Source organism: Plutella xylostella, chromosome 4, assembly GCF_932276165.1.
Source record: "Plutella xylostella chromosome 4, ilPluXylo3.1, whole genome shotgun sequence".
Lineage (NCBI taxonomy): Eukaryota > Metazoa > Arthropoda > Insecta > Lepidoptera > Plutellidae > Plutella > Plutella xylostella.
Window position 1 is genome coordinate 1,258,934 of NC_063984.1, and position 19,776 is coordinate 1,278,709.

At 41.8% G+C, this 19,776-nt stretch overlaps 3 protein-coding genes across 3 annotated transcripts; 2 read left to right on the plus strand and 1 right to left on the minus strand.

The window, feature by feature from the left end:
• Positions 1–398: 398 nt before the first annotated feature.
• Positions 399–3,186, plus strand: LOC105389379 (cuticle protein). Its single transcript, XM_048627583.1, has 3 exons — positions 399–528; positions 1,213–1,632; positions 2,586–3,186. Exons 1-3 carry the CDS (start codon positions 520–522, stop codon positions 3,126–3,128), a joined length of 972 nt encoding a protein of 323 aa, XP_048483540.1. The 5' UTR covers positions 399–519; the 3' UTR covers positions 3,129–3,186.
• A 3,631-nt stretch (positions 3,187–6,817) lies between these two features.
• LOC105397367 lies at positions 6,818–16,915 on the minus strand. The gene is made up of 4 exons (XM_048627587.1): positions 16,795–16,915; positions 15,959–16,501; positions 7,575–7,694; positions 6,818–7,393 (listed from the first exon to the last, which is right to left on the minus strand). Exons 1-4 carry the CDS (start codon positions 16,804–16,806, stop codon positions 6,905–6,907), a joined length of 1,164 nt encoding a protein of 387 aa, XP_048483544.1. The 5' UTR covers positions 16,807–16,915; the 3' UTR covers positions 6,818–6,904.
• A 1,071-nt stretch (positions 16,916–17,986) lies between these two features.
• Positions 17,987–19,028, plus strand: LOC105397365 (larval cuticle protein A2B). The gene is made up of 2 exons (XM_011569377.3): positions 17,987–18,102; positions 18,356–19,028. Exons 1-2 carry the CDS (start codon positions 18,091–18,093, stop codon positions 18,905–18,907), a joined length of 564 nt encoding a protein of 187 aa, XP_011567679.3. The 5' UTR covers positions 17,987–18,090; the 3' UTR covers positions 18,908–19,028.
• Positions 19,029–19,776: the final 748 nt, after the last annotated feature.

A 19,776-nucleotide genomic window follows, 5' to 3' on the forward strand; every position in this document is an offset into this window, starting at 1 on the left:
AAATAGAGGGGAGGGGACATACTTTTTACGACTTTGAGAGCTGATATCTCAAAAACCGTTCACTTTAAGAAAAATGTTTTTTAGAAAACTTTATATCATTTTAAAAGACCTTTCCATTGATACCCCACACGGGTATGTACATCGAAAAAAAAAATTTCATCCCTCAGTTACATGTATGGGGGGCCCCACCCCCAATTCTTTTTTTTACTATTTAGTGTCATATTTTTGTAGCGGTTCATACAACACATATTCCCATCAAATTTCATCACTGTAGTACTTATAGTTTCCGAGTAAATCGGCTGTGACAGACGGACAGACGGACAGACGGACAGACGGACATGACGAAACTATAAGGGTTCCGTTTTTGCCATTTTGGCTACGGAACCCTAATAAAAAAAAACGAGATGATAAAACGTAAACATCCTAGATTGTATAAATACTGATAAAACTGAAATGTGGACATCAGATACTCAGGATTCACTGTTGTAGTCACTACTATCTCAATACAAACCTACAAAAATGATGAAGGTAATTAAAATAATTTTAATTCATAATCATGTTAAGTAGCTTTTATAAACAGGGTATTGGAATAACGGAATAGAAATTCAAAAGAGGGTGACTTAGCTGGTAATTTTGATCACTATCGGAAATTTATTTATTTATTCTGCATATTACGAGTATGTAGAAAGATTGCATACCTGACACATAACTCTCGCTCTTTCTCTAATATAGCTTGTATATGTATAACAATATTAACATGTTTATGTTTATGTGGACTGGATTAACCTGCCTTTGGGAAGTTCCACCATAAAATTCTATTCTATTCTATTCTATTCTCTGTGGGGGTGTCAGTACCTGCACCTGGCTCTCTCGAGTGGAACCTTTGTGCATATCCCCAAGGTCTAAACTGCCTTCCTAAGCTTGGACCATTTCCCACCACGCTGGTCCACTGCGGGTTGGTGGGTTCACATATCTAGATGTGCTAAGGCTAGATATGCAGGTTTCCTCACGATGTTTTCCTTCACCGTAAGAGCGATGGTATACATTGTACTTAAATTCAGAAAAGAACTCATTGGTACATGTCAGCGCCGGGATTCGAACCCGCATCTCTGGCGTGAGAAGCGGGCGCTTACCCGACTGAGCTACCACCGCTCCTTACCACCATAAAATTCCACCATTAAATATTTTTTAAAACCACCTTCATATCCTCAGCTGGCAGTATTCCTGGCGCTGGTGGCGGCGGCGGCGGCGGGCGACGCGAGCAGCTTCTCGTACGGCGTGGCGGACCCGCTCACCGGGGACTTCAAGAGCCAGGTGGAGAGCCGCGCCGGGGACCAGGTGACCGGCCAGTACTCGCTGCTGGAGGCCGACGGCTCCCGGCGCACCGTGGACTACGCGGCCGGCGCTGAGGGCTTCAACGCCGTCGTGAGGAAGGACCCGGCCGTCGTCGCCGCCGCGCCCGCCGCCTACGCTTACCCCGCCGCGCCCTACGCTTACCCCGCCGGCTTCCCGTACGCCTACTCCGGAGCGTACCCCTACGCCTACTCTGCAGCGTACCCCTATGCCTACTCCGGAGCGTTCCCCTACACTGCTGCGCCTTACTACGGATACTCCGCTGCTCCTTTCGTCCGTGCTTGAATCAGTCAACAGATTTTGTAAATATTTGGTTTTGTTAAGGATTCTGTAAATAAATTCTAAATTTTTACTTTTAATTTTTACCCACAGACCTGAGTATAGTTATCGTGTTTTTATAAATTACTTTACTTATTAAAAAATAGATCTTTTTTTATTTCTAAATAATGAGTATTTGACTCAACTCATTTCTGCTTACTATACTACTGTATAACACCGTATACGTGGCAATGTTTAAATTATTATTTACCATTTAGTATTAGGTTCTTTGTTTAACATAAACACAACAATACATTTCCGTCTCCTCGGCCATTGGTCATTCCAATATCCGCATAGTTCCACCGGGTACATTGTCGAAATGGACTTCTTAAAATACTTACGTAGAACGAGTGACCTTACACCATTTACCAGTCTCTCACTTCCTATTATTAGCTCGAATGAATGTACAGGAGCCAATGAATATAAAAGGGTAACAATAATTCAAGATTAATCATTCACAGTCCACTGTGCAAAGAAAAATCAGTCAAAATGGTCGCTAAGGTAATTAGATCTAAATATAAATAATGGTGATATAAAAGTACAATGTGTTCTACTGAGTATTTTGCTCTATACTTCAAAGTGCCGGATTAATAAGTTGAATCTAGTATTGAATACCAGTTATAGACTCTATCGTCAATAATAATGTCAAGTTTTTCCTGTGGACATAGGCCGATCCTGTGGGATCGACCTAATTTTTACGACCATATTATTGTGTCAGCCAAGTTATCGGTAGTTATTGGCAGCTGCTAATGATGGATTCCTTGAGGTACCTCTCAAGGAATGCCTGACCATCTATTAGGTGGTCTGTTAACAGCTCTCCGATCGTCTCTAGGCCTCCATTTGGTGACCGTCTTTGTCCACCTTCCATCCTCAGGACGATCCATTAGGTACTTACTCATATGTTTTTTCTCCAGTTCGCAGTACTCGCCCTCCTGGCCGTCGCCGCCCACGGCAGCGCGGTGCACGGCGGCAACTACAACAGCTTCTCGTACGGAGTGCACGACCCGCACACCGGCGACGTGAAGAGCCAGCACGAGACCCGGCACGGGGACAGCGTGGTCGGCCAGTACTCGCTGCTGGAGGCCGACGGCTCGCGCCGCACCGTCGACTACGCCGCTGACGCGCACTCCGGCTTCAACGCCGTCGTGCGCAAGGACCCCGCCCTGGTCGCGCACACTCCCGTCGTGGCCCACGCCGCGCCTGCCGTCTACAGCGCTCACGCCGCTCCTCTGTCGTACGCTGCCGTCTCACCCCTGACTTACGGAGCTCACGCCGCGCCCCTCGCCTACGCGTCGCACGCTGCTCCCCTCGCCTACGCATCTCACGCTGCTCCCCTCGCCTACGCGTCTCACGCTGCTCCCCTTGCCTACGCGTCCCACGCTGCTCCCCTCGCCTACGGAGCGTACGCCGCCCCTGCCGCCTACGGCGCTCACTTGGGATACTCCAAACTGTACTAAGCCATGATGTTAAAAAGATGTGTGCTGTGATAATAAAACTGTAAATATAAACGAGAAACAATATGAAACTTTTGCATTTTATTTACTTTCAATATAATTGATAGCCTCTACCGTTTTTTGGTTGGTTAAATGAGTTATTGATTTTTAGGTATTGTCAATTTAAATAGATACTATTTATAGTGATCCATGGAGCGAGCGCTGGTAGCTCAATCGTGTTAGCCGCGCGCGCCCGCTTCTCACGCCAGTGATGCTGGTTGAATTATTTAATTTTAAGATCATTCACTCTTTTCGGTGTCACATTTACGGTGAGAAAACATCTTGAGGAAACCTGCGTATTTAGATTTAGCCCAACTAGATATGTGAACCCACCCACCCGCAGTGGACCAGTATGGTGTGATATGGTCCAAGCTTAGGAAGACCGTTTAGATATGGACAAAAGTTCCATTCGAGAGAGCCAGGAGCAGGTAGATGCTGCACCCCCATAGAGAATAGAAAAATTATAGAGAATAAAAATTGAATAAAATAGTGATCCATGTAGTTAGGTAATACTTTCATTTTGTTATAATACTTAGGAAACTGGAAAAATATACACTGTTTATGTACTTTTTTGCATTGCTTGCACCTGTGGGTCGTACGTAAGATTGCTCTCTCCGTAAGGAGAAAATTTACTACAAGATACGAAGGCTTACTTCTGAATTAATTGACTTTTGTATCGCTAATGTGATATAGTGCTGGGAAGTCCGAAGATGTTACCGAGCTGATGATTATCAGTTTACGGCTTGCTTGAAACACAGGTTTGCAATAAATGAAACATTAAGAGTAGTGTTGTACCTACGTTCCGATCTGCATCCGAGCTTGTATATATGTCGCAGGCATCTGGTTTAATCTCCTGTTTGATTGAACCGCTAGCCCGTTCATTGGATGACGCTACTCAGTTGAATGACTAAAGAACAACTCGTCAAGTGGTTGACTGTAACGTCCCACGTCTTGACTGAACGTTATTCAGCGAAGTCGTTAAATGGGATATAGTATAGCAACTTTTTAATGTCTGGTTAGGATGAACATGACCAGACAAGAGTCAACAAAAAGAGTATGTTACAAAGCTCATCTCACAAATTAACGAAACAATAACAATAAACGTACCTTGATATTGTTGTTCATAATTATCCAGTTTCAGCACATTTTTTCTTTGAAACTATCCGCCGGCGGTGTAATAATAGGTAAATCCATGTTGTCACACTATTTTAACATAAATATCGCACTTTAAAGCTAATTTATTTGCAAAAAAATACAATTCAAGTGTTTTTTGTGTCAGCTGTTCGCTGTTAGACGCCATATTTGTTTTATTCACCACCTGACTGATTTTAAGTCCGCTAACTAGTTGGACGTTTTGCGACGCTTGTACAATCAACGTTCGGCCTAGTCATACAACTGAATAGCGCCATCCAATGAACGGGCTATAGATTGGCAAGTTGCTTGGCGACCCTCCTTGCGGGGTGAAAGACGCGGAGGGGACGAGGTACCCAAGACGACAGCGGGTAGCGGGAGGGTAGCGGGGAAGGGCAACGCGTGCACTGCATGTCATTGTTACGGCAGTCTCGGCCGCGCAGCCGAGGCGGCCACATGTCTTATATAGTCTGTCATAATTTGAGTGCGACCCACATGAGATCATTGATCCTGAGACCAATTAGTCTTAGGATGAGTGTTGAGGCCTTTTTAATATTATCATTATATTATTATTAGGTATCTATAATTCGTCAACAAAATAACGTTAAAAACAACAAATCGTATAATGTCTCAATATAGGGGCTTCTTGTAGAACAGCGTACCGGATCAGTCATGCTACGCGGCTAAAGGTTGGTACTGCGCAGTCAGATACGAAAAAGTAAACAACAAAGACGAAGAGTCCATATGACAGTGCGTCAGTTGTCAGTTCTTGTAACTAGGAAAGCAACCAAAATTTATGTGATTTAATGAAAGTAATTAATGAGCAAAACACAGAGAAAATTTACAAAATTGATGAAATTTTGAAAGAAAATGGTCATATCGTGCTTCGCCTACCCCCATACCACCCGGAATTAAATCCTATTGAACTTGTGTGGCGGTACGTGAAAGGCGAGCTCGCAAGAACGTCGATTGACTCTAACTTAGATAAAGAGATAAAAGACTTAGGCAGCGTTCCCACTACGCCGGACCGGCAGATCTGCCGCGCCGGTAAATCTGCCGGAAGAGCTAGTGGCTGTACAATTTATATGAAGCTATTCACATTATCCCGGGTCCGGCATTTTTGCCGAGCCCGGCATTTCTACCGAACGTTTTGTCACTACGAATTGCCGGTAGAACGACCGGGCCCGGAGTAATGTGAACGAGTTTGTGCCGGTATCTCGCTCGCCCCGCTCGTGCTCCCCTCGCCCCTGGATGTAAAATGAAAAGAATGGAAAATCTTTCCCGTAAAATAGGGTGTACCCAATGTTTTCTTTTATTTTGCCTTCTATTAAGATACCACCACAACACAACAATTTCGTCGTCCATTGTGCGCGCAGGTCCAAATTCAACTGAGGACTGTCTGAATTTCTTCCGGGATCCGATGTAATGTGAACACTCTGTCCGGTGTCCGGTTTTCGGCAGATCTGCCGGTCCGGCGTAGTGGGAACGCTGCCTTAGAGTTGCTTTTCTCTAATTATTCGCCTAAAAAGTGGAGAAATTGTGACGACCATGTCATAAAAAATTAAGACGAATATTATAAATCTGATAGAGTATTTGACGATGTATTGGACAGGTATGTTATTGTTTATTTATAATTTATTGTAAATTAAACATAATTTGGTTTTTGTCTTAGATTTATAATTGAAGTTAATGAAAACGATGATGAAGATGAGGATGACGACGACGATGAACAAGTTCAAACAGAGAGTGAACATGAAAGTGACATGGAAATTGATTTATAAAATAAAACACTTTTACATAAATAAATTCAAATTGGTAGATATTCTGAAGGTAAACATCCAAATTTTAATGCTGTCAAACTATAAATTTTAAGCTAAATATGACATTTACGGGAACAGTCATAGAATAAAATTTTACTTACGTCAGAAATAGTTACAAGCTATCGCGAGATTAATCCGGGCACACTTTTCTACGTGTGTAGCATGTCGTGCTACCTCGCCCCCGCCACTTCTTTCACCCCGCAAGGAGGGTCGCCAAGTAACTTGCCGCATTATAGCGGTTCAATCAAACAGGAGATTAAACCAGATGCCTGCGACATATATAATATGATTTTAAATACGATGCCCATACTCACCGCAGCAGTGGGAGGGTTCACGACATATGAAACTTTTTTTTGTGTCTCTGTATCTCTCTTGTCTAAATTAGAAATGACGTGACATGTCACCCTACAAGAGACCCTTAGACCTTGGGTCGTGGAATCGCACCTGCAATAGTGAGTGTTTAAAACCGTTATAGCTAAGAAAGTCTAATAATGAAGAAGAAGAACGCTGAAACTTGCTACCAAAAGTTATGGAATCTATCCTTACTACCCCATCTATATTTTCCATCGCAAAAATATTGCGGTTTATGAATACTATTTTACTGAAATATTATGGCGAAAGTAAAAATATCCCTCACAAATTTTGTGCTAATACTTCTAGTCGATTATTAAGTAGTATCATAGTGAAAATAAAAGAGTTACGTAGGTATTGTTTTTCGTTTATATTTACAATCCTATTATCACAGCGCACATCTTTTTATCTTGTTAAATCATACAGTATAATCATGGTTTAGTACAGTTTGGAGTATCCCAAGTGGGCACCATAGACAGCAGGGGCGGCGTACGCTCCGTAGGCGAGAGGAGCGGCGTGAGACGCGTAGGCGAGGGGCGCGGCGTGAGACGCGTAGGCGAGGGGCGCGGCGTGAGCTCCGTAAGTCAGGGGTGAGACAGCAGCGTACGACAGAGGAGCGGCGTGAGCGCTATAGACGGCAGGCGCGGCGTGAGCCACGACGGGAGTGTGGGCGACCAGGGCGGGGTCCTTGCGCACGACGGCGTTGAAGCCGGAGTGCGCGTCAGCGGCGTAGTCGACGGTGCGGCGCGAGCCGTCGGCCTCCAGCAGCGAGTACTGCCCTACCACGCTGTCCCCGTGCCGAGTCTCGTGCTGGCTCTTCACGTCGCCGGTGTGCGGGTCGTGAACTCCGTACGAGAAGCTGTTGTAGTTGCCGCCGTGCACCGCGCTGCCGTGGGCGGCGACGGCTAGGAGGGCGAGTACTGCGAACTGTTGGGCAAATAATTGAAAACTTATGGAACTGTAAAACAATACAATATATTTTTGTTAAGTATATACGAAATATTATATTATTACGAGAAAACGGAAGAAGTTGAACGGCAAATGTAACTACATAAATATATCGATCGAAGATTTTAATCCACCTTAAGAAATTGTGAAGAAAACTTACTTTAGCAACCATTTTGATATTTTTAGTCTGAATGACAAACTGAGAATGCGTTATCGTGAAATATTGCCTAGTATTTATACTAGCATGGACGAATACAACGTGTTCTAAAAGCTTTGAAGGCTAAGTGAAATGGTACGTAAGTTGTGAGGCGTGCTACACCCGTTTTGAACTTCCCTTATCGGTGATTTATTAATTATACGTCAGTGTTGGGGCGTGGTCTTATAAAAAAACTGATTGCTAGGTATACCATTTTCCAGAACCAATGATATGGGTGATACTTTAAAATTTTCCATTTAACGCATGAATACTATTGCAAAATCTGTCATTTTATTGACAACGACCACAGATAATATATATTTCTTGAGTACACACTTTGGTAAAATGGAACGTACTAGAGACGGGACTCATCAAAGTCGACGTTCTGAATTCGAATAAAAAAACCACCTTCAAAAAACCACTAAAATGTAAGAAATAATTTAAGGTTTACACAAATTCTACTCGTATGTCTCTCTCTCTCAGCCTTCTGTAGTCCACTGTTGGACATAGGCCTCTCCTAACGATCGCCACCCCAAACGGTCACCCGCCATCTGCATCCAGCGGCTTCCCGCTACCTTCCGCAGATCATCAGACCAACGGGTTGGGGGGCGACCGACACGCCGTTTGCCGACACGGGGTCTCCACTCCAGAACCTTTCTACTCCAGCGGTCGTCGGCTCTGCGGGCTACGTGGCCAGCCCATTGCCACTTCAGCGTGCTAATCCTTTTGGCTATGTCGGTAACTTTAGTTCTCCTGCGGATTTCTTCATTACGAATCCTATCTCGCAGGGACACGCCTAACATAGCCCTTTCCATAGCACGTTGAGCAACTCTGAGCTTGTGGATAAGCCCTTTGGTGAAGCACCACGTCTCGGCTCCGTAAGTCATCACTGGCAACACGCACTGATTGAAAACGTTTGTTTTCAGACACTGAGGTATGTTTTCAGTGAAGATGTGTCGTAATTTCCCGAACGCTGCCCATCCGAGTTGGATTCTACGAGCTACCTCTTTATCGAAGTTGGATTTACCTAATCGGATCACTTGTCCTAGGTAGGGATACTGATCGACAACTTCGATGGTGACACCTCCTACAGTTACGGGCGATGATGAAACATGTTCGTTCGACATGACCTTTGTCTTGTCCATGTTCATTTTCAGCCCAACTTGTTTAGAGGCATCATTGAGGTCTGTGAGCATTTCGCCCAACTCCTTCAGCGTTTCCGCCATAATAACTATGTCATCAGCAAATCGTAGATGAGAGATATATTCGCCATTGACGTTAATGCCCAGTCTTTTCCACTCTACAAGCTTAAAAACATCTTCCAGTGCACAGGTGAACAGTTTCGGAGAAATAACATCTCCCTGTCTCACGCCCCTTTGCAACTGGATCGGTTTTGTGCTATGTTCGTGTAATCGAACTGACATTGTGGCAGCATTGTACATACATCTCAACACCTCGATATAGCGATAGTCTATATGGCACCGCTGAAGGGATTGAAGCATCGCCCAGAGCTCAATAGAATCAAAGGCTTTCTCATAGTCCACAAACGCTAGACATAAAGGTAGATTATACTCCTCGGTCTTCTGTATAACCTGCCGAAGCGTGTGTATATGATCTATGGTACTATAGCCTTTTCGGAACCCGGCTTGTTCGGGTGGCTGGAAGTCGTCGAGTCTTTGCTCGAGACGATTCGTAATAACTCTCGAAAACAGCTTGTACACATGGCTCAGAAGTGCAATGGGTCTATAATTCTTCAATAGGGCTTTGTTGCCTTTCTTGAAGAACAAAGTCACTACACTTCTGCTCCATGCCTCCGGGCTTGTGCCTTCGAGTATGACGGAATTAAACAGCCTCCGAAGTGCTATTAAAATCGGTCTACCGCCGGCTTTCAGAAGTTCTGTCGTTATTCCATCATCTCCCGGAGCTTTGTTGTTTTTTAGCTGTTTGAGAGCTATACTAATCTCGTCTAGACTGACGTCCGGAATATCTTCGGTATAGTGTCGGGTGAGTGGCGCTCGGCTGTCGTGAGCACCGCTGGTAATAGGGTTTTGTGTTGTGGTGTATAACTGTCCGTAGAATCTCTCAATTTCTCCCAGAATTTCGGGCACTGATGAAACGGTGTTGCCAGTGTCGGTCTTCAGTTGGGTCAACAGAGTCTGCCGAACAGGTCGATCTCTAGCAAAGACTTTGGAGCCCTTGTTTTGCTCTATTGCGTCTTGAATGCGCTTGCAATTGTAGCGTCTCATATCGCAACGTCTTGCTTTGGCGATCTGTCTGTTTAGACGTCTGTATTCGACCATATCAACTGAAGACTGCAACCTCATTTCTCTCCGTTCTCTTATGAGACTCAGAGTCCCATCTGAGAGTTTTTGAGGTCCTCGGTTGGTTCGGGACGAAAAATATTTCGATCCTACCTCTCGGACAGTTTCCACAAACCTATTATTTAAATCGTCAACTGTAACGCAATTCTCTAAACATATCAGGCGGTCGCAAAGCTCAGACTGAAAGCTTTCGGGATCCTGGATTTGAGCAGGAGTAGGGCGGAGCGTGGACTTCATTAGACGGGAGCGTTCTATTTAACCGACTTCGAAAAAGGAGGAGGTTCTCAATTCGTCTGTATGTATGTTTTTTTTTTTTTTTTATGTATGTTCATCGATTACTCAGCCATTTATGGACCGATTTTGAAAATTCTTTTTTTGATGTATTGGGTTGAGCTCAGGGGTGGTCCCATTTTTTTTTCAGAATTTTATTCCACCCCCAAGGGTGGGTAAAGGGGTAAAAACAGGGGTATAAATTTCCATTTTGGGCACTTATCAACCGATTCTTATGAAATTTATAACGTAAATATTGTTATTATAACAAAAAGATATGATGGTGACCTTGAGCTGATCTGATGATGGAAACGGAAGGCAGTCAAGGGAACTCCTCAACGGTATATAGCAACTACCTCGTGTTTGGGCTCGAATGATTCGTATTAACGAGTAGGACATATTGGTATCATTTGCATCTTACTTTTGATTGATAATTATTGCAAATAAACTAAAAATAACAAAATAAAATAATAATTTTAAAAAAATTAAAAACCGACTTCAAAAAACCACTAAAACGTAAGAAATAATTTAAGGTTTAGACCAATCCTAGGTCACAGTATAAATATACCTAAGCAGGTACTGTTCTTTTTTGAAGTTGGTGCCATATTTCTTCAGATTAACTACTTTGTCACTGCACCAACATCAAAAAAGAACAGTACCTGCTTAGGTATATTTATACTGTGACCTAGGATTGGTCTAAACCTTAAATTATTTCTTACGTTTTAGTGGTTTTTTGAAGTCGGTTTTTAATTTTTTTAATTTGCAGTTTATATTCAAAGTGCCTCTTACGAGTCGGTGATCGCTGCCGGTCTTAACCCTACTGATCACTGAGACATCATTGAATATGTGCTTCTTATCCGTCAATATGAAGTCGATCTCGTTTTTAGTCTTCCCATCGGGGCTAATCCACGTCCACTTCCTTTGTGGCTTCTTCTTGTAGAAGGAGTTCATCATATAGAGGCCCTCCTTCTCCAAGAAGTCAGCCAGCATTTGCCCACGATGGTTCCGGACTCCAAATCCATGTGACCCCACTTTCGTCTCGCCGCCTTCTTGTTTTCCGAGTTTCGCGTTAAAGTCTCCCATCACCACCGTGAAATGAGTAGTGAGCTTACGCAGGGCAGACGATACGTCTTCATACGCAAGTTCGACCTCATCATCGGTGTGCTTGGATGTGGGTGCGTAAACCTGTATGACCTTCATTGAGTATCGTTTAGATATTCTCAGGATGAGGTACGCAACCCGTGCCGACACACTTCCGATTTCAACGATGTTGTTGACGAGGGACTTGTTGACGATGAACCCGACACCCCCTTGGGACAGTTGGTCGCCCTCCCGGTGGTACAGCAAGTTTCCGGACTGGAGAATTTCCGTATCCTCTCCCTCTCGTCGGACTTCGGATAACCCTATAATGTCCCATTTTAGCTTGCTGATTTCCTCTTCCAGCTCCTCTATCTTCACGTCTTCCCTCAGTGTCCGTGCGTTATATGTTGCCAGGTGCAAGGGTCGGTTGGGCTGGTAGCCGACTCTCTGCCGGAGATTCTTCGCACCCCCTGCCCCGCCGTTACCGTGACCGCTACCGGAGTCCGGGATAGCGGGGCTGCCGGGGACTGGGGGCCGGGGCTTTGTTTTTTCCATCAGGAGGTTTATTTGCCATAATCACCGCGCTTGGCAGGCGTGTTGGTGATTCTCCTTTTTTACGGCGGGAGATCGCCGCCTCTGCTAGGAGAGGAGGTCGGGTCGATTTACCGCCGCCCGACATTCGGCGTTGTCACTCGTTAGCACCACCCAGGGGACACGTGTAGGGTAACTAGGGTTTGTACCTACGGACGTGAGCGACAAGCCCCCCCCCCCTACTCGTATGTGACAGTACAAATATACCTTATCAGGAACTGTTCTTTTTTGAAGTTGGTGCGGTGACAAAGTAATCTGAAGAAATATGGCACCAACTTCAAAAAAGAACAGTTCCTGCTTAGGTATATTTGTACTGTCACATACGAGTAGAATTTGTGTAAACCTTAAATTATTTCTTACATTTTAGTGGTTTTTTGAAGGCGGTTTTTATATTTTTTTTATTATTATTTTATTTTATAGTTTTTAGTTTATTTGCAATAATTTTCAATCAAAAGTAAGGTGGAAATGATACCAAAAAGTCCTACAAATCAATACGAATCATTCAAGCCTAAACACGAAGTAGTTGCTATATACCGTTGAGGAGTTCCCCTGACTGCCTTCCGTTTCCATCATCAGATCAGCTCAAGGTCACCATCATATTTTTTTGTTATAAGAACTATATTTACGTTCTTAATTTCATTAGAATCGGTTAATATGTGCCCAAAATCGAAATTCATACCCCGTTTTTACCCCTTTACCCACCCTTGGGGGTGAACTAAAATTCTGAAAAAAAAATGGGACCACCTGGGAGCTCAATGCAATTCAACAAAAAAAGAATTTTCAAAATCGGTCCATAAACGGCGGAGTAATCGGTGAAAATACATAAAAAAAAATATAAAAAAAAAGATCCCGACGAATTGAGAACCTCCTCTTTTTCTGGAAGTCGGTTAATAAAATATTAGAATTTTTTACATTGTATTATAGTAAGTAGGTATATAGTATTTCTTACTTACTTTATCATCAACAGCTTTAAAACAAACTATGAAGTTTTTAATCAGAGTGCATATCTCTCTCATGCTGCCTCTCAGAATAATAACAATTTTAACATATTTTATTAATAATCTACCTACCTTCATGTATTTCATCGATATCCTTCGTATAATTTGAGTAAAGTTTAATTTATGGTCCTATTGATGTTGGAAAATTTCGGTCTGTTTTTTGTCATTTTGTTTGTTATTTTTGTCAAAATGCCGAGAAAGGCTGTTTTAAACTCGGAATGTCGTGAGTTTGTAATTCATTTGAGTTTGGTTGATAGAACAAAGACAATTATATTACAGGACTGTGACTATTTGGCTCGGATAGATTGTTTGCAAGATGAACTGATCATCAATGTCGGTGTTTAATCTGACACATACAAATTGACCCGTACAAATATCGATAGGTACAAGTCGATAGAATTTTACTCTCGGACATCTCTAAAACTGCCAAACTCAAAACGTCATGAAAACGTCCCCCATATCATTGGTTCTGGAAAATGGAGTTAATAAATACAGATTAAGCATTGTTCTTTAAAAAATGGAAATGTTTATTTAATTAATGTAAATCACGTAAATAACTTTATCTAAAAGTAAAAAAAAATATTTAAGGTTCCCCTATATCTTCTTCTTCTTTCTAACCTTTTCCTTATTTAGGGTCGGTTTTGTGCGTCATGTCACGCCATTTTATCCTATCCTCTGTCATATCCTCATTCACTCCACTTTCTCCCATAATAATATTTTCTTTCACCCAATCAAGCCACGTCTTTCTTGGTCTTCCTCTCATTACGCCTTCCTTTCCAACACTTTCTTGGTAGCATAAACATCTTCTCTTCTCATGACATGGCCAAACCAAGAAAGGCGATGACTTTAATTTCACCACTATAGGAGACATTTTCATACTTCCCCTTATATTACACTCATTTCTTAGTCTACCTATTCTCATCACATACTTTGGTTGCTCAGCACTCAGCCCCATACAACATCACTATGGCGCTTTTATATACTTTGCCTTTGATCTCTGAGTTCGTAAATTTTCGCGATACGGCTCGCGACCTATCACGTGAGTACTTACAAATAAATGTACAACGAAAAGCGGGTGGCTCGTTTGCGAGTCACCTCTGACTAACCTACTTCTTCGGGGATTACAATCGTGGTATTTAAAATTTTACGTAGGTTTTTTGTAGGTTCATCCGCATATTTCAATACAATATTTTACTGATGAAAAATAATAATTAAAAAAATTAAAAAACCGACTTCAAAAAAACACTAAAATGTAAGAAATAATTTAAGGTTTACACAAATTCTACTCGTATGTGACAGTACAAATGCGGTGACAAAGTAATCTGAAGAAATATGGCACCAACTTCAAAAAAGAACAGTTCCTGCTTAGGTATATTTGTACTGTCACATACGAGTAGAATTTGTGTAAACCTTAAATTATTTTTTAAATTTTAGTGTTTTTTTGAAGTCGGTTTTTTAATTATTATTTTATTTTATAGTTTTTAGTTTATTTGCAATAATTTTCAATCAACAGTAAGGTGCAAATGATACCAAAAAGTCCTACTAATCAATACGAATCATTCAAGCCTAAACACGAAGTAGTTGCTATATACCGTTGAGGAGTTCCCCTGACTGCCTTCTGTTTCCATCATCAGATCAGCTCAAGGTCACCATCATATTTTTTTGTTATAAGAACTATATTAACGTTCTTAATTTCATTAGAATCAGTTAATATGTGCCCAAAATGGAAATTCATACCCTGTTTTTACCCCTTTACCCACCCTTGGGGGTGAGATAAAATTCTGAAAAAAAATGGGACCACCTGGGAGCTCAACCCAATACAACAAAAAAAGAATTTTCAAAATCGGTTCATAAACGGCGGAGTGATCGGTGAACATACATAAAAAAAAGATCCCGACGAATTGAGAACGTCCTCCTTTTTTTGAAGTCGGTTAAAAACAGTGTTCACCACGAACTCATTCACGGGATTCATCCGTAAGTATTCAAGACTTATATTTTTTCAGATTTTTACAGTACGTAGTTGCATTGCTGCTGGGGACGCATTTATAGTTGATCATATGCCATTTTATTACACTTAGGTCGTATGTCCACATCGATACTAACTTTCTTCTTCTTCTTCATGTGCCGTCTCCTAACGACTAACTACTACATACTAACTTTATACACTGTTATTTTTTTACTTATAAGCTTATTAAAAGCCGAGAAGGAAGAACTTTATTTTCAAGAACTCTAGTTATGTTATATAGGTACTTATTTCCCACATTTTGGCTGTGTTTAAAACGATATTATAAAAATAGATTTGGGGGCATCTCAATACGGCCATCCGACCCCAAACTAGGCAAAACCTGTAATATATATATATATTATGTATCGGACAGTTGTTATAATATATCTACACATTTCATTTCATTTCATAGACACAGATACATAGATAGATACATATTAATACCCAAGACCCGTGTACATAATATCCGTCTATTACACAAATAGCTGCCTGCCGGGAATTGAACCCGGTACCTTCGGCATAGCAGTCAGGATAATCTAACCAAAGCGCTTCACCACCCGGTCTTCACAAATATTTCAGCCATAGACATGCTCAATTCTTTTACATTCTAGATGTGCACCCTAAGTATCTACATTGTACTCATTCATTAAAACCAGCAATACGGCTTGCGACCTACATCATATCACGTGAGTACAAAAAAAATACCTACAGCATAAAGCGAGTGGCTCGCTTGCAAGTCACCTCTGACTACCCCTTCAGGGATTACAGTCGTGAGCATAAATATTTCAAATATCTATTAGTCAATACAAAACTCGAGATACAACAAATCGCTGCCTCAGCCGGGCATCGTAATCAGGACCATGGGCACAACAGTATTAGAGTTTCTAACCACTGCTCTATTTAGGTAGTCTACTATGATATTTTGTTAAGATATAAATATATTTTTACTCACTAACTTACACTTCTAGTGATATGAAAATAGAAAAGAAAATGTATTCGCTATAAAAACTCATTTATTAACATTTTAGATCACAGCATCTTTCAATCACGGCCAGCGTGACAGTCGTTTGTTCTTATCGTTTAGTAGTATTTGGCGTATCCCAGAGAAGAGTATCCGAGGGGAGAAGAGTAGGCACCGTAGGCGAGGGGGGTGGCGTGAGCTCCGTAGGCGACAGCACCATGGGCCAGAGGGGCGGCGTAGGTGGCGTGAGAGTTGTAGGCCAGAGGAGCGGCGTAGGCGGACGCTCCGTAGGCACCGTATCCAGAGTAGGCGACGGGGGCGGCGTGAGCGGCGTAGGCGACAGGGGTGGCGTGAGCGGCGTAAGCCACGGGAGCGGCGTGAGACGCGTAGGCAACGGGAGCGACGACGGCGTGGCCGACGGGCTCCTTGCGCACGACGGCATTGAAGCCGGTGTGGGGGTTGGCGGCGTAGTCGACGACGCGGCGGGTGCCGTCGGACTCCAGTAGGGAGTACTGTCCGACCACGCTGTCCCCGTGCCGGGTCTCGTGCTGGCCCTTCACGTCGCCGGTGTGCGGGTCGTGCACTCCGTACGAGAAGCTGGACTGGTCCACGCCGTGGATGGCGCTGCCGTGCGCGGCGACGGCGAGGAGGGCGAATACGGCGAACTGTTGATCAATTTATACTTCGTTAATTACTGGACCCTGATAATAGCTAAATGACTTGGATGAGGTAGGCCGAGATCAAAGTGTACCAGGGACAGGAAAATGTAAATAGAAGTTTTTTATGTATGCTAAATTATGTATTGTATTAATAGGTAGGGTACAAAGTTTATGAAGAATTCAAACAACCACTAAAATTCTAGATAATATAATAGTTTTTTAAATAACATGATAATTTATTTGGTACTTGAAACTAACTTTTTGACTGTATCATAATATTAATTTGAACAATAAATTACCTTGGCTGCCATTTTAATGCGTGTGTAATTGATAGGATTCAAATCACAACTGCCCAACCCCGGCTACCGCTACTATTTATATTGAAACAATTTGCACGCTCCATATCGTTGTATTGTACGATTTGGGGGTCACTCTAGGAAGTCATTATAATAATAGTGCGCACACTGGGAGCGACTTAATTCAGCTTAGCAGATACCTTTCACCTCAGGTATATTGACCTCTTGTGGTTTTGAGCAGAAAAAACAAGTTGCGTTGTTCCGGATCATTTGCTGCACATTTTGTGTGGTTGTCTGTTAATTGTAGATTTGTATCGGATTTCTCGAGTGCATAATGCATATAGGTACTTTGTTAACATGTTAGTACTGGCTTCTTACATAAGTCTATCAGTTCTAATTAAGATGGTTACTGTTGAAATAACAAAGATACCGGCAATTAATCAATGCATTCATATTTGGTAAAGATAATTTTAATATGTCGGGTACCTACTTATAATATAATTATAACTTCACTATTATAAGTTAGGATTCTTATTACAAACACAGTGGTCTTTATGCTTACCTAAATATTACTTTAAAATACTTTATTTATAATTAGTGTCATGATAAAATAATACAAAATGATACTGCCCATGCCCACAACTTACTGTTTGTATTACCTTTGCTAATAATTTTCTTTGCCTTGGCCAAGGTCGCCATCAACAGCCTTGACTTGATAAAATCTTTGATGAGCAATGTAAATTATACAATATATACCTACATGGCTAGTTTTTGAAGAGTTTAAGTCATTTGATGGCATGCTACTGATAGGTTTAAAGTATTTCACACTTATTTCTGTTGGGTCTATTATTACATTTATTACGATATTAATTATTATAAAATGACTTTGTATACTTTTACGTACCTACATATTTTAAAAAGATCATACATTTTAGGTTAAGTATAACTTGTTATGAAAACCGTTATATTTCATGATATTAACTAAATACCATCTATGTAACTTACATTGACTTGGAAACTAGAGGTGCAAACATTTTTGACCCTATTACACAATGATATTATTGTTGTAATGGCCTTCAAAGTTGTAGTTCATAAAAATACGCAATTAAATTTTAGCATAATTAATGAGCGAAAGGAAAGGGGTTTCCGCGTGTCCGAGCCACTGAATACTCTATTCTTACAAACAAGTAACCTTCCTAGTACCAAACTGATTGTAATATCTGACTGCAGCTATATAAAGTAAAAAGTTTACAACCAAAACATCAGTTAACGCACCGACGTTGAATAACAACAATCAAAATGTTCTCAAAGGTACTTTGAATTAAATAAATTACTATAATGGTTTAATTAAGAAATTAGATTATACATATACATATAGCTGTGTTGTGCTAACTATAAAGCAAAATTAGCCTTAAAATATCTTCCCTATAATGCATCTAGCTTTAACCATGACTAATTATTTTTCTTTTCTCTAATCTTTCCGCCCCTGGAGCTTTTTGGTCCGCATCAGCTGTTTTACGCTGGGCACTCCAGCCTAATTAATAATAACACAATGTAATTCCAGCTCGCAGTATTCGCTCTCCTGGTGGTGGCTGCCCAGAGCAGCGCAGTGCACGGCGGCAACTACAACAGCTTCTCATACGGAGTACATGACCCGCACACCGGCGACGTGAAGGGCCAGCACGAGACCCGGCACGGGGACAGCGTGGTCGGACAGTACTCCCTACTGGAGTCCGACGGCACCCGCCGCGTCGTCGACTACGCCGCCAACCCCCACACCGGCTTCAACGCCGTCGTGCGCAAGGAGCCCGTCGGCCACGCCGTTGTCGCTCCCGTGGCTTACGCCGCTCACGCCGCTCCCGTCGCCTACGCCGCTCACGCCGCCCCCGTCGCCTACGCCGCTCACGCCGCCCCAGTTTCCTACGCTGCTCACGCCGCTCCCCTGGCCTACTCTGGTGCCTACGCTGGAGCCTACGGTGCCCATGGAGCCTACAACACCCCTCTGGCCTACGGACACTCGGCCATCGCTGCTCCCCTCGCATACTCCTCTGGCTACTCTCACGCCGGTCTCGGCTACGGATACGGAGCTTCTGGCATCCACGGAGGATACTACTGAATGTAACTTGTTAAATAACTGAACCAAAAACCAACGATTATGATTATTTACTCATCAGCTTGTGATATAGTTGTACATATAGGTTAAGTAGCAAATGGCCAATAAATGGTATACGATTTAATTTCGTTGGTTTCTCTTACAATGTGTGACTGTGAACCCCTATAGTCAGCGATAATCCCAAGTGTACTTTTCTATTGAAACTTTTCCCCTTACCTATAGAGTTTAATAATATTACTTATATTATCTAATAGTATAGTGAGTGGAGATGAAGGGGGCCATATTTATATTGCGCCCAATAAAAAATACAATACCACACCAACATAAATCTTAACGCCTATTCTCATAGGCAATAAATTCACTTACTTAAAAAAAACGAATACTTACAACTACATTTCCTGTATGACCAGTTTAAAAACCACTTGTGCCGAAAATTACCTCCTTATTTTATTATCTATGTGACATTTGCAAATCACAATTATTAGCAATGGTCTAAAATCATTACGCAGGTTTACTGAGCTGTATATTAGAATTAGAAACAAGTCTACAATTAAAGGTTACTTATCCAATTTATTTTTTGTACATTATGTAATTACTTAGGTACGTAGTAGGTGTTACTACATTTGGAATATTGTTAAGGGGTTTATTATTTATTATTATTAAACATTTATTTTCAGATATAACATCCATAGTGAATTAGTAAAACATGTCGAAAATTGTTAGTCAAAATATAAATATCATAGGTAGGTACATGCAAAAATTAAATTAAATTAGATCCGAAATAATAAATAAATATACTTAAATGTCATTTTAAATGTAAATTAAATTGGATTGAATAAAGTGAAATAATAAATTGAATTAATAAATTGAAT

Excerpts from the sequence above, each read along its gene's own strand:
- LOC105397367 (XM_048627587.1), bottom strand. Across the intron at positions 7,695-15,958 it reads TGGGATACGCCAAATACTAC|CCTTCAAAGCTTTTAGAACA; the intron begins TAAACGATAAGA and ends CATTTCACTTAG. Across the intron at positions 7,394-7,574 it reads ATATCAAAATGGTTGCTAAA|TTCGCAGTACTCGCCCTCCT; the intron begins GTAAGTTTTCTT and ends TTTGCCCAACAG.
- LOC105389379 (XM_048627583.1), top strand. Across the intron at positions 1,633-2,585 it reads CCGCTGCTCCTTTCGTCCGT|TTCGCAGTACTCGCCCTCCT; the intron begins GCTTGAATCAGT and ends TTTTTTCTCCAG.